Genomic DNA, 13617 nt, shown 5'->3' with positions numbered 1-13617 from the left:
TTGTGGCCCCTTTAAAGAAATCTTTGCTTACCTAAAACTTACCAAGATACTCTCCTATGTTGTATTCAAGAATTCCGCTGACCAATACGGTAGCTGTCTCTTATACACATCTAGATGTGTATAAGAGACAGTTTCCAAGAGGGTGGAAATCTTGAAACAGTTATTAAGAAATGAGATGAGTTAAGCAGACATTGAGGGAGTTAAAACAAAGGTCTCAATGGAGCACTCTTAGAAAATAGGTGGAGCAGTGAGAACCCAGACTGGCCCTCCAGTGTCGAAGGGCCCCCATCAAGTCTGCTATATTTACCCTAGTTTGGAGGAATTTTAAAAGCCAGAAGGCAAACATGACAATGAGAAATCTGACCTCAGATCTCCTGAGGGGACGAACTTGTGATCTAATCAAGATAAATGACAAAAGGGCCTGGGTTGCTTGGCCTGACCCCTAACTGAGGACCCAAAGTCATAGGCACATTAGCGGTAAAATAGTCAGGGGGTGGATAAGAGATATTTCTGGGACTCATGTGGGAGCCTTATACACTGTGATTCCAAAAAGGTTGGTGAAATTCTAATAGCATCTATGGTTAGATTGCGAAGACATAGGATTGCAAAAGTGGACGAGATTCAGGTGAAACTTTGGATGAAAATTGGAATGTTTGGACAGACTGTGTGAATGTATTATGTGAATATATTTACCTAAATGTATTATGAGAAAGGATATTGTGTCCAACTGGGGAAGAGTTCCCCTAATAAAACAGAAGGCATGTAAATCTTCCCTTCAGCCAATATTGATTGAACATGCTAAATAGGAACCAATAAGATTGCCTAAGCCCACACTAATTATTCATTTGAAACAGTACAGGGTATCTGGTGGACAAAACATGTTAGAAGCTTAATGTTTGGTTTATTTAGGCAGACTGGAGCGAAGGCCAGTGAGCACCACCTAGTGGTGAATGCTGGGATTTGGGGCCAGAAAATTTCCGTTTGACAGACAACTAGCCTATTGGGCTTTGAGTCTGCCCTGTCATGGAAGGACATAATAATCCTGACACCTGAAATACTCATGATGTGTTTGTAATGTTGGAAAAACACTGTGATAAGAAAGGCCATGCCCAAAAGAGTCTCATAATAAAATGGAAATTGTTTATACACGAACATGCTACCAGAGAAATGCAAGGAGGTGCTCGTTATGTTTATGAACAGGTGGCCTCTTTTTCCCTACTGAAGAGCTGCTAGATCCTATTATTACTTGGATGATGTCTATTAATAGGTCTCCACTGACCCACTAAGAGCTGTTTGATTTATGGATGGCAATTCCAAAGTGAATTAACAGCATCCTGTTTGGAAGACTGACACTCGTATTGAGGAAGGTAAAAACAAGTCACTTCAGTGGGCTGAATTGCCTCTATGTTTGGGTTTTTACCAATTCATGGGCAGTGGCCAATGGCCTGGCCATATGGTCAGGCAGATGGGCAATGGAAAACTGTACTATTAAAAGGACGCCTATATAGGGTACAGCCTTATGGAATTCACTATAGCCAGTATCTCAAAAGACCTGTTCATACCCCCTACAAATAATAAAGTAAAAAGAGAAACAGATCTCCTTCCTCCCACAAAGGCAATTAATATCCTACCTTTTATGCTGGACATTTCTTGGCAACTTTTAAAGGATTTTTACGACTTGTGCCTGCGTTCTTAAACACTTGATTTTTGCCCAGTTTTTTTCAAATTTTAGAGAAATGCTGCCATACATTGTTACTCATTTGTGTCTGGCTTTGTTAATTCAATATTTTATTTGTAAGGATGGGCCATGTTGTTGCATCTAGCATTAGCTCATAGGTTTTTGATGCTGTGTAGTATCTCATTTTTTAAAATTCTGTGTTTACTGGTATTTGGATTGTTTAACGTTTTAGCTATTTTTAAATAATACCACTGTAAACATTTTTGCATGATTTTTTTGGCATACATGTGCACAAACATTTCTATAAACTATATATCTGGGAGTGGAATTTGGGGGTCATAGAGTATGTGTATCTTCTACTTTGATAACTTTGTTGCCCTGATTTATATTTCCGCCAATAGTGTGTGAAAGTTGAGTACCACATTCTCACCAAGACTTGATATACTGTCAGTCTTTTAAAATATCCAGCTAGATATGTACTAGTATCTCATGGTTTTAACAGACATTTTGCTGGTTATTAATGAGATTTTAAATATTTTCATGGAAATTTTGTTAAGGTTTGTCTTATGATCCAGCTATGGTCAATTTCTGTAAATGTTCTCTGTGTGCTTACAAAGAAATTGTATTCTGCAGTTATTGAATGCAGTATTCTCTATATATTTTTGGTCAAATTTGCTGATGAAGTTGTTGAAATCCTTATATATTCCAATAGTCTGTTTGTTCTATCAGTTTCTGAGAGAAAAGTGATTAAAATGCCACACTACTATTGTGGATGCCTGTTTCTCTTTTTATTTTTGTAGATTTTTTTGCTTTATATATTTTTGGTCTATGTTAGTAGGCAAACACAAATGTTAAATATATACTTTATTCCTGTTAATGTCCTCTTATCATTAGGAGATGTGCCATTCTATCTTTGGTAATGCCTCTTGCTTAAAGTCTGCTTTATGGGATGTTAACGTAGGTATGTCTACATTACCTGGTTTTCTGGTTGGTATTTGCTTGGTATATGTTTTCATTCTTTGGTTTTTTAACTGTCCTTTACATTTATGCTTTGGTTGTGTCTTTTGTAAACAGCATAGAGTTTGGCTTTGGTTCTTTTTTCCAATATGGTGATCTTAGATTCATAACTGGATAATTTTAAGCCATTTATATTTAGTTAAATCATTGATATACTGGAATTTAAATCTAACATCCAGATACATGATCTCTACTTGTCCCAACCGTTCTATATTCCCTTTTGTATCCTTTCTGTTTCTCTGTCTTTATTTTCAAACAAGCTTTTAAATCAAAGTACAATTTTATACAGAGAAGTATTACTACAGATAGTAAGCATACAATCAGATTATCACAAAGGGAGCAGGCCAGTGTAACCATCATTGAGGTCAAGAAATAGAACATTAACAACACCCCAAACACTCCACTCATGTACTACACCATTCATTACCCTCTTTATCTTTGCTATATTCTGGATGCAAGCATGTTGTATGTGTTGCAAGTGTCTTCTCCAGCCCTGTAACTTGCATTTGTCCTCTCTTAATGGTGTCTTTTGATGCAGAAATTAATTCTGATATAGTCTATTTTATCCGTATTTCCTCATAGCTAGTGCTTTGTGGCCCTTTTAAAGAAATCTTTGCTTACCTAAAACTTACCAAGATACTCTCCTATGTTGTATTCAAGAATTCCGCTGACCAATACGGTAGCTACTAACTACATATGGCTACTGAGCCCTTATATTGTGGCTAGTCTGAATTGAAGTGTGCTGTAAGTGTAAAATATATACAAGGCTTTGAAGAGTGTGTAAAGAATGTTACCAAATCTTTCAATTGTGTGTTGACTGCATGTTGAAATATTGGGTTAGGTTCAATATGAATAACCTAGTGAATAACCTAGGTTTCTTTCACTAGGTTAAATGAAACACCTTAAAATTATTTTTAACCATTTCTTCTTTTTTAATGTGGCTACTAGAAAATTTAAAATTATACATGTAGTCCACATTTGTAGCTCACATTATATTTCTTCGTACAGCACAGTTCTAGAACAGTGTCCCAATGTCCCTGGAAGTTATTTTTATGTATGACATGAGGTAGAGGTCTTATTTCCTTTCGCTGTATGGCTATCCAGTTATTCTGACACAATTTATTCAAAAGAGAGTCCTTCAACCACTTCTGTGCAGTGCCGTATTTATCCTAAACCAAGTGATCATGTATGTATAGGTATTTTTCTCAACCATATAGCTTGTCCCACTGATATTTTTATTTATCCTTGTGTCAATACCATATACTCTGAATTACTATGTATGTATGTATTTTATTTACTTACTTACTTATTTTGAGATAGAGTCTTACTCTGTTGCCCAAGCTACAGTGCAGTGGTGTGATCACGGCTGACTGCAGCCTTGACCTCCCCACCTCAGGTGATCCTCCCACCTTAACCTCTCAAGTAGCTTGGACTACAGGTGCATACCACCACACCCAGATAATTTTTGTATTTTTTGTAGAAACGGGGTTTTACCATGTTGCCCAGGCTGGAATTACTATGGATTTTTAAGTCATGATATCCAGTAGGAATTGGAATTGACCATTTTTTTTGAGACAGGGTCCCGTGCTGTCTCTTTTTTTAATAGAAATTTACTGAGAACAAATTTATTAAATAAATATCTACATGGGATATAAACAGGAACATTGTGCCATGCTATATAACATTACTTACACCATTCATTTCAAATTTTATGGGAAAACAATTATACTGTGGTGGGGAGATGTTGTTTTACACTTCTCACCAAACTAAACATTATCATATTTTTCCTGAGAGAATGTCAACACTTTTCTATCTTAAGTGATCACACCACTGCACTCCACACTGGGTGACAGAGAGACAGAAAGACCCTGTCTCAAAAACAAAAACAAGCCGGGCATGGTGGCTTATGCCTGTAATCTCAGCACTTTGGGAGGCCAAGGTGGGTCAGGTGTTTGAGACCAGCCTGGCCAACATGGCGAAATCTCATCTCTACTAAAAATACAGAAATTAACTGGCCATGGTGGTGAATACCTGTAATTCCAGCTACTCGGGAGGCTAAGGCAGAAGAGTCGCTTGAACATGGGAGACGGAGGTTGCAGTGAGCCGAGATCGAGCCACTGTACTCCAGCCTGGGCGACAGAGTAAGATTCTGTCTCAAAAAACAAAAATAAAACAAAGAATAGACTGGGCGTGGTGGCTCATGCCTGTAATCCCAGCACTTTGGGAGGCCAAGGCGGGTGGATCACAAGGTCAGGAGATCGAGACCATCCTGGGTAACACAGTGAAACCCCATCTCTACTAAAAATACAAAAAATTAGCCAGGCATGGTGGTGGGCGCCTGTAGTCGCAGTTACCTGTAATACCAGCTACTTGGGAGGCTGAGGCAGGAGAATGGCGTGAATCCGGGAGGCGGAGCTTGCAGTGAGCTGAGATCACACCACTGCACTCCAGCCTGGATGACACAGTGAGACTCTGTCAAATAAATAAATAAATAAATAAAAGTAAACACATAAATAAATAAATAAAACAAAGAATTAAGGAGACATGACACTGAGGCTTCACAGACTATCTTAGTTGCCTCCCTGTCCCTACATGCTCATGAGCATCTCATCCCATATAATTCCTGCTTCTCCAGGTGAACAGGCCTTCATATTGACCAGAGACAGAAGCCCCTGACTTGGCTAAAGATACTTTCTGCTCTCCCTATCCCCACATCCTCTTTCAGTTACCCATCACCTCACTCCTTCTGAACCATATGGTTCTGATGTCAGAACCAGCGTAGGAAAGAGCTTCTGCTATTCTTGAGAACTGTTGCTGCTGCAAGTGATGCTTCCACTGCTACAGCTGGGTAAGTAAGGTGAGAAGCAGCACTGGAGGGGTGTTTGGAAGCCAAGACTCCAGGGCCTGGGTGTTGGCAGGGGCAGAGGATGGACTATGGAGGCACAGAGAAAGAGGACATAAGGGCATAAGTACCAAATAATCAATGTGAATTAGACATCTTCTGTGTGTCAGATTTTGACAGGACTGGGGTGTCTGAAGCAAATAGCAAATTGGGCAATGGAGAGGGATTGAGGGTACGGGTGCTATGAAGGCATGAGAGCACCAAGAGCTGTTTCAGACATTACTGGAAGCCCTGAAGTTAAGTTTTTCAGCGTTTCCACGGGCACACTTTGCCAGATGGAAAAGACAATTCAGAGGACAGCCATAGAGGGGGCCATGCATGAGAGTCCCCCACAAATTCCTCAACAGCACCCCGCAAGTGACTCACGTGAAGAGACCAAGATCAGGAGCTACTGGTTAGGGGAAAATTACCCCTTTCTTCCAGTAACCTCAAAAAACTTCAATGAAAAAGTATGTGTCAACACTGAAGACAGATTCCTCATTTTGGAGACCCTGATGGATGTGACCGTTCCTTCCTAATCCATGATATTCATCAAGTGGCCACCATGTCCTACCTATTCTAAGTAAAGCGAGGCAGTTTCCAACATTCTTACACAGAAGATACCACAGTACTCTTGGCTTCCAGTGAATATTCCACCAAAGGCCACCTGGGACCAGGAAGAAGGAAATTGAGAAAGGTGTTCTACTTATTGAATGGGTAACACTTCACTACGCACCGAGCTGGGTGCACTACAAATCTTGGGGCATTCATTCTTATAACAATGATAATATGAGATAGGTTCAGCAAATATCCCAATTTTCCAGGCTAGGAAACAGCAATGATAAGGGGAGTGACTTGCCCAGCAGCATCCAGACGGTAAGTGATGGAGGGAGAACTGATCACAGACCCTAAGAGGAACATTGCGGGTGGGAAGAAGAGAAGCAGAGTAGGAGCGCTGGCTTGGACATCTAGCCTTGTGGGGTAGGTGAGGGATCACAGACAATGTAGAGTCTCAGAAAATTTACTGGCCACCCCTCAAGAAGGTCTAGCGATCAGGTTCAGGCCAGATGAGGGGAGAAGATAGAGGGGAACTAGTCTGTGAGGCCTGAATCCTGTGGGCTTCCAGAAAGTCCTTCGGAAACTCCTTGTGAATAGCAAATAAAGAGAAGGCTGCATCCTGGAGAAACTGGAAGAGGGAAGTCAGGATGCCTTGCTGACTCCTGACCCTTCCTCCCCACAGTACCTGCTAAGCTGCTCAACTCTTCTTGCTCCTTGGAGAAGACACTGCAGTGCAGCTGTTCCTTCCATGGGATTCCCACACCCTCTGTGCAGTGGTGGATGGGAGGAGTCCCCGTGGGTGTGGATGGCATGGATGGCAGCCTCCAAGTGACCTCCACCGTGCTTGGCCCCTGGGCTAACAGCACCATCAGCCTAACCGAAGAGCCAGAAATGGGCATGAGACTTCTCTGTGAGGGGAAGAACCAAAACGGAACCCACGCTTTGAGCATCCTACTGATGTCAAGTGAGGGTGGAGGGGGCTGGGTGACTGGGTGAGGACAATAAGTGGGATGGGGACAGTCACTGGGGCTAGAGAATGGAGCAGAGTTTTGGCTCCAATGCCAAACTTCTCTCATGCTCTCTGCTTCCAGGAAAGAGTTCTTTGGCTTCCCAGGCCTTCGTGAAAGGGCTGATCCAGGGTGCTATCTATGCGGGAATTGTAATTGCGCTGCTCTTCCTCTGCCTCCTCCCTCTCATGTGAGTACTAGGGTTAAAATTCACCCGCAAGCCTACTACCCGGCAGGTCCTGGCTGCAGCCCTGGCACAGAGAGGGCAAAGACAGGACCCCTCCCCTCAAGGAGCTTAGGGTCTAAAGAGGGAAAGAGGTACCAAACATGGTCACCACAATCCAGGGCCATGAGGACTCTACAGAGCCGTAAAACTGCATCATAAAACAGACACTTTCAACACATTTTATAAAGGAGAAAGCCAAGAAGGGGCTTGGCAGCCCTGGAGAAGGCAGCAGCGAGTCCCCGGGGTGCTGGCTGTGGTGGGCCTGCAGAGCTAAGTACTCATTAGCTTGGTGGAAAGTATTAATAGTACACGTTGAATATCTAATCCAAAAATCCAAGATCCGAAATGCTCCAAAATCCAAAAGTTCTCGAGGCACCAACATAATGCCACAAGTAGAAAATTCCACCCCTGACCTCATGTGATAGTTCAATGTACACAAACTTTATTTCATGCACAAAATAATTTTAAGTATTATATAAAATTACCTTTAGGCCATGTGTATAAGGTGTATATGAAACATAACTGACTTTTGTTTTTATACTTGGCTCCTATCCCCAAGATATGTCATTATGTATAAACAAATATTCCAAAATCTAAAAAAAAAAAAATTGAAATCTGAAACACTTCTGGTCCCAAGCATTTCAGATAAGGGATACCTAACCTTTGTATGCAGATGCCTGGAGGCACGTTTGAGGCATTTCCAGTGTCTTTATGTAATGTCAGGTGCATTGAGAGTGCCAGGTAATGGCTAAAAATGAGGTTGAAAGACGTCCTTGGTGTTGGTTCACAGGGTGTTAAAACTTAGCTGCACGTATTAGCTAGAAGCATGGAGTGGGAAGGGCTGAGCTGCAGGAAGTCAGGTCAGAGAGTCAGGCGGGGGAGCCTGTCCAGACAGCTTGGACTGAATCCTCAGTTCGGAGCACTGTTAGGAAGAGTGCTAAGCTGTGAAGGAAAGCTTGAGTTTGGGGTGGGACACAGATTAGAGAGTGAGAGACAGAAGGTCAGAGGCCAGGCAGGAAGCTGGTACAGCGGATTAAGCAGGAAATAGAAGGCCTGACCTGAGGCACATGATGAGGGGCAGCCAGAGAGGTGGGACTTGGGCATGGCCGGCTATGGGGAGACAAAGATGAGGAGTGAGGTGGCAGGGCAAACTGAGGAGCTATTTTCAAGGTATAATCAACTGGACTTGAAGACCAGTAACAATCTCTCTGCCAGTTGCAAGGCTCTTTCATAGCTGACCTCATCTGAGCCCCACAGCCTAATAAGCAGGGTATCCCCATTATTCAGGGTGTGAAACTAACTCCCAGAGAGGATGTGTGGCTTGCCCTAGGTCATACAGCAAGCTGGTACTGTTGTTGAGGCTTTAAATCAGAAGTTCTGGTCAAGGTAGAGCCCGTGTCGGGATTCAGGGAGATGGAGAGCCAGAACCAATCCAAAGTTTATTTCCTTAGAGTGAAACATATCAGAAAGAAGCAGGCGAAGAAAGCTGCAGCAATCAGAGCAAAAAACAGCTCGAAAGTCAGAGCAAGCCAAGAACTCGAGATGTGTCTGAAGCCTGAGGAACCAGGAAAACCCATAGTCACCACATTTTCTGAGAGCCACATATTGGTATGTACCTATTGTGTCTGGAATCTGGTCTATCGGAATACTGATAATAAGACCCATAGGGAAGGGAGCACACAGTGTTTTGAAGGTGTTATCATCTTCAGTCTTGCAGGATACGTACCACTAGAGTGTGCTTTCAGGTCATTTTATAAATAGGAAGCTAAGGCCCAGAGAGGAGAAGGATGAAAGTTAAGAGAAACAATTTAAAGAACAATTAAAATCAATTTACACACACACACACCAGCACACTGAATCCCCACTGAAAAAGCAGTTGTGGAAAATCCTAATAGCAGTTGTAGCATCAGAGTGGAAACCAAAGGATTTGGTCTCTGAGTGTATGGCTGGCAGCAGTCAGCTTGGTGTAGATGCCACAGGCCAAGTCAGCCTGAAGTGGTTAGAGATTAGGCCAAGCCCAGGTTACTCCTTCATTCACCCTGTACCCCACATCCTCAGCAGGGCTTGGAAGATACAGTGTCTGAAGTTGCTGGGCCTCACTGTTATTTACCGTTTATGATTCTCCAGAATCAGAATTGCCCTGCTGCCCTCCTGACACCCTGCATGAATAGTTAGTGTCCTTTAGTGGATAAACCATCTGTTAATTCCACCAATATTTCCTGCAATATCCCCCAATCTTTGTGCTGGGCAATACTGGGGTCTCAGAAATGGGACAAACCTAGGCCTTGTCCTCCAAGAGCAGCTAGACTGGTGGAGAAGGCACCTTCACAGTAGGGGATGCTGAGCCAGGGAGTTGCGGTGGTGCAGAAGAGGGAGGGACCAAACCTACCTGAGGAAGTCAGGCAAGATTCCCTGAAGAGTCTGAGGAACAGTCAGTGTTATTGGCACTGAGGATGTGCAGAGACGGGTCAGAGGGAGAAGACCGAGTTGCAGGCTCGAACCATGGGGTTGTGAGGAAGGGCTAAGCCAGTGCTCACTCCATGTTGCTTTAATTCTGTGCACAAAGAGGTGTCATTTTAAGATTTGGATATCTCAACTCTAGATCTGTTCCAACATTCTTCTTTCTTTGTGCTATTTTGCACCTCGCTTTCAGGAAAAGCAAGATAAACGAGCCAGCTAAGCCTGTGGAACGTGCATCATACCTGGAGTCACCATTATCCCTGGAATTAGAAAAGTCTGCAAAATTTATAGAGCCCACAGAAACCCTGGAGGCTGTAATAAACCTGGAGCCCCCGGACTCTCCTGAGCTCACAAAACCCTCTCAGTTCCCACACATCCCTTACACTCATTCTCCACTGAATAGGGGTTTACTCTCAGACCTAGTCTTAGAGCCTCTGAAGACAAACTTTGCAATTGGTTGTTTGACTAAACCAGAAGAAATCTGTGCCACCCTGGGAAGGTGTCAAAAGAAGGAAAGATATATGTGACAATATGAATCAAGTCCCATCAGCAAGTTGCTTTTGAGCGCCTACTGTGTGCCAGTACCTGAGATACACCTACAAGAGCACCAGGCTTTCAAGCCTTCATATCTGAATGGAATCCCAACTTCAGTGCTTGGTAGCTGTGTATCTTTGGACAAAATCTTTCATTCCCCAACCTTTAAACATCACATGACCCATACCTGGGTGGAGAGCGGGTGAAAAGTACTGTTCAGAGATGCAGATGAGAAAAAACATGACGATGGGCCCTGAAGGCCAAGATTCATTGGAGCTTTATCTTGTAGGACCTTATCCTGACTCCCTTAGAATGTAAGTTCCAAGAGAACAGGGACTTTTTCTGCCTTGTTTTCTACTTTTATCACCAGCACCCAGAATGATGCCTAAAATACAATAAGATCTCAAGAATGTTTGTCAAATGATTTAATTAATTATAAGCTGTTGTAAGGTTCGTAGCAAGCAAGTAGAGTGACCAGATATATACAAGAACATCATTCCCCTACCCTGACCCCATATATGATATATTTAGAATGGGTAAGGCTGGAGGTAAAGATGCTAGTTAGGAGGTTATTGCAATAGTTCTTGGCCAGATTGAAAGGCAGGTATGCAAGGAATGAGAAAGGGATTCTGGCATTAGGATGAACCACAGCTGTGTATTGTTCCTCTCAGAATGGATGATAACCTCCCTTCTAGTAGATTTTTTTTTTTCTTTTTTTCAGACAGAGTTTCGCTCTTGTTTCCCAAGCTGGAGTGCAATGGTGTGATCTCGGCTCACTGCAACCTCTGCCTCCCGGGTTCAAGTGATTCTCCTGCCTCAGCCTCCCGAGTAGCTGGGATTACAGGCGTGCACCACCACGCCCAGCTAATTTTTTATAGTTTTAGTAGAGACGGGGTTTCACCATGTAGGCCAGGCTGGTCTTGAACTCCTGACCTCAGGTGATCCACCCACCCCTGCTGCCCAAAGTGCTGGGATTACAGGTGTGAGCCACTGTGCCTGGCCAGATGCTAGTAGTGTTTAGTGGGTTGAAAGAGGGTCATCTCTTCCCTGGGGCAATATTTGTGAGTAAATACAGTGACCCTGTAGCACCAACTAGATGGTCATCTTATACTCAGGGTGGACATTTCTGTTAGCCCCCACGTGTACAAGCACCTCTCACAGACAGTTCACATTTCACAGAAGTATCAGATTTGCCAGATAATGAGGGGAAGAAGTAAGACGCTGACCCTGCCTCCATGGAGTCATGGTCTACACAGATAGACAATGAAGAAAAGCAGACAACTGTATAGCTTAAAATGTTGATAAGTGCTAGAAAGAAAAAAGGATAGAATACTATGAGAAAGCACAGGAAAGGAAGCTAGGTTGGATTACAGAGTCAGAGAAGGCCTCTCAGAGAAAGTGACACTTGTCTTGAGACCTATAGGATTCTCAGGAGCTGGCTAGACAGAGGGAGCAGTAGAGCGTAGGCCCTGACATGAGAGCAGTTTGGTGAGTTCCGGAGCCCAGAGCAGGCTGCTGTGACTGGAATTGACAGAGGGATGAACTCCTGAAGGGCCAGAACTTTCAGGGCTTCAAGGGCTCTAGTAAGAAGTCTAGGTTTTGTCCTCACTTGTGGAGGGTTATTTCCTCTTATGCTTTGTAATTCTGGAAAGTGCAGATTGTATGAGAATCACATTCAGTGGAGGTGTATGAGAATCCTGTGCAGCAGAGGTTTTGAGTTGAGGATAGAAGCCTCTATATAACAGGTTTGGTGTTTGCTTCTACTAAAGATACATCCTCTCCTTGGGAGGGAGAGGCGGATAAGGCTGGGGAGAGGGAGAGTGCCAGTGCTGGGAAAGAAGAGAATAAAATGTAGAAGAGGAATGGGAGAGAGGATGGGGATCGGGTTGGAGATAGGTCAGAGATGGGTTTGGGAATGGGAATAGAGAGGCTACGCTTCATCGTGTGTCTTGTTTTCTTGGTGATAGGGGCCTCGGGTGCAGGACAGGAAACAAGGAGTACACAAGGTGACTTCTGACCAGCCCCGGGGGTCCAGCACTGGGCATTTTGTTCCTTAGCCAGTGCCTTGACTTCCCGCACGTACTAGGTTGAGAGAGGAATGTTCCTTAGCAACTGATTGGCTTGGAGTCTAGAGGACTGGTGGGGGTCTGGAACCACCTGCCCAAGGAAACCGATTCTCCCAATGGCTGGCTTACCCAGTAGCGACGGTTGCTTCTGACTAGCTCAGGCTCTGGAGACCCGCGCGCTCTCCTATGCGGCTGCACGTCCCAGCAGCTCCCGCGAGAAGCGTCAGGCCCTGATTGGCTCTGGACAAACTCGCGTGTGCTTGCGGGGCGGGACTTCACGGAGTTGGTATCCCCGTGCAAGGAGGTTGGCGAGGCCTCGGGGAACTTCCAGTTCAGCGAATCCGTTAGCTTTCCTCCACCTTAGTCACTTCCCCGTGAGGCACTCCGTGTTTGTGTACACGGTTATTCCACGTGTCTGTCAGTTCATCGGGCGCATCTGGAGTCATTGAAAACAGTAATAGGAAGTCAGACAAACCCGCTTGATGCAAAAATTCAGGAGGACATTCGGTTTTTAAGGAAACAGTGCTGAGGTAAGACCAGGCTGGAGCTCTTTGGAACCTGAGACTAGGAGGTAAATATGGAAAAAGAAACAATAATTTAGGGGGAGGGAAAAGAGATCGCCTGTGAAGACAACTCATGCATACACCAGGTCCTGGAGAAGGAAATGAGACTGGAAAGAGATCAGAATTTTATTTTTATTTCATTATTTTATTCATCTATTTATTTTGAGACAGTGTCTTGCTCTGTCACTCAGGCTGGAGTGCAGTGGCACAATCTCAGCTCACTGCAGCCTCGACCTCCCAGGCTCAAGCAATCCTCCCACCTCAGCCTCTGGAGTACCTGCACCCACAATGCCGGGCTGCTTTTTTTTTTAATTGTTTTGTAGAGACAGGGTGTCGCTATGTTACCCAGACTGGTCTCAAACTTCTGAGCTCAAGCGATCTTCCCACCTCAGCCTCCCAAAGTGCTGGGATTACAGATGTAAGAGATCAGAGTTTTTGAGTCTGAAGGACCCTTACCTAGTTTGCAGTAACCCTCCCGTTTTACCGAGGAGGAAAAAAAGGGGAAGCAGAAAGGGAACAGAACTTGCCCAGAGCTATCCAACGAGTTACTGGCAAAGCCCCAACTGGAACCAGTCCACAGCTCTTCCCAACCTTTGATTTGAGGTTGTAAATTAAAGCAGGAGGAGG

General features: G+C 43.9%; 3 protein-coding genes across 3 annotated transcripts in view; all 3 read left to right on the top strand.

The window, feature by feature from the left end:
• The window catches only part of SIGLECL1 (SIGLEC family like 1), an 18398-nt gene extending 7629 nt beyond the window's left edge, over nucleotides 1-10769 (top strand). Inside the window, exons 2-6 of the mRNA XM_011965914.1 lie at nucleotides 5331-5543; nucleotides 6817-7098; nucleotides 7226-7331; nucleotides 8819-8975; nucleotides 10021-10769. Of these exons, the coding sequence (XP_011821304.1) occupies nucleotides 5522-5543; nucleotides 6817-7098; nucleotides 7226-7331; nucleotides 8819-8975; nucleotides 10021-10047 (594 nt within the window). The 5' untranslated portion in view covers nucleotides 5331-5521 and the 3' untranslated portion in view covers nucleotides 10048-10769. The remainder of the gene's footprint in view (nucleotides 1-5330; nucleotides 5544-6816; nucleotides 7099-7225; nucleotides 7332-8818; nucleotides 8976-10020) is intronic.
• A 1466-nt stretch (nucleotides 10770-12235) lies between these two features.
• LOC105528997 (SIGLEC family-like protein 1) overlaps nucleotides 12236-13617 on the top strand; it is a 17900-nt gene continuing 16518 nt past the window's right edge. The window contains exons 1-3 of the mRNA XM_011966052.1: nucleotides 12236-12257; nucleotides 12584-12713; nucleotides 12792-12844. Of these exons, the coding sequence (XP_011821442.1) occupies nucleotides 12236-12257; nucleotides 12584-12713; nucleotides 12792-12844 (205 nt within the window). The remainder of the gene's footprint in view (nucleotides 12258-12583; nucleotides 12714-12791; nucleotides 12845-13617) is intronic.
• Nucleotides 12707-13617, top strand: part of LOC105528995 (sialic acid-binding Ig-like lectin 12) — a 36455-nt gene continuing 35544 nt past the window's right edge. The window contains exon 1 of the mRNA XM_011966051.1: nucleotides 12707-12998. The gene's annotated coding sequence lies outside the window, so the exon portion shown is untranslated. The remainder of the gene's footprint in view (nucleotides 12999-13617) is intronic.

Source organism: Mandrillus leucophaeus, unplaced genomic scaffold, assembly GCF_000951045.1.
Source record: "Mandrillus leucophaeus isolate KB7577 unplaced genomic scaffold, Mleu.le_1.0 Scaffold74, whole genome shotgun sequence".
Lineage (NCBI taxonomy): Eukaryota > Metazoa > Chordata > Mammalia > Primates > Cercopithecidae > Mandrillus > Mandrillus leucophaeus.
This window is presented reverse-complemented; position numbering and strand designations above follow the sequence as displayed.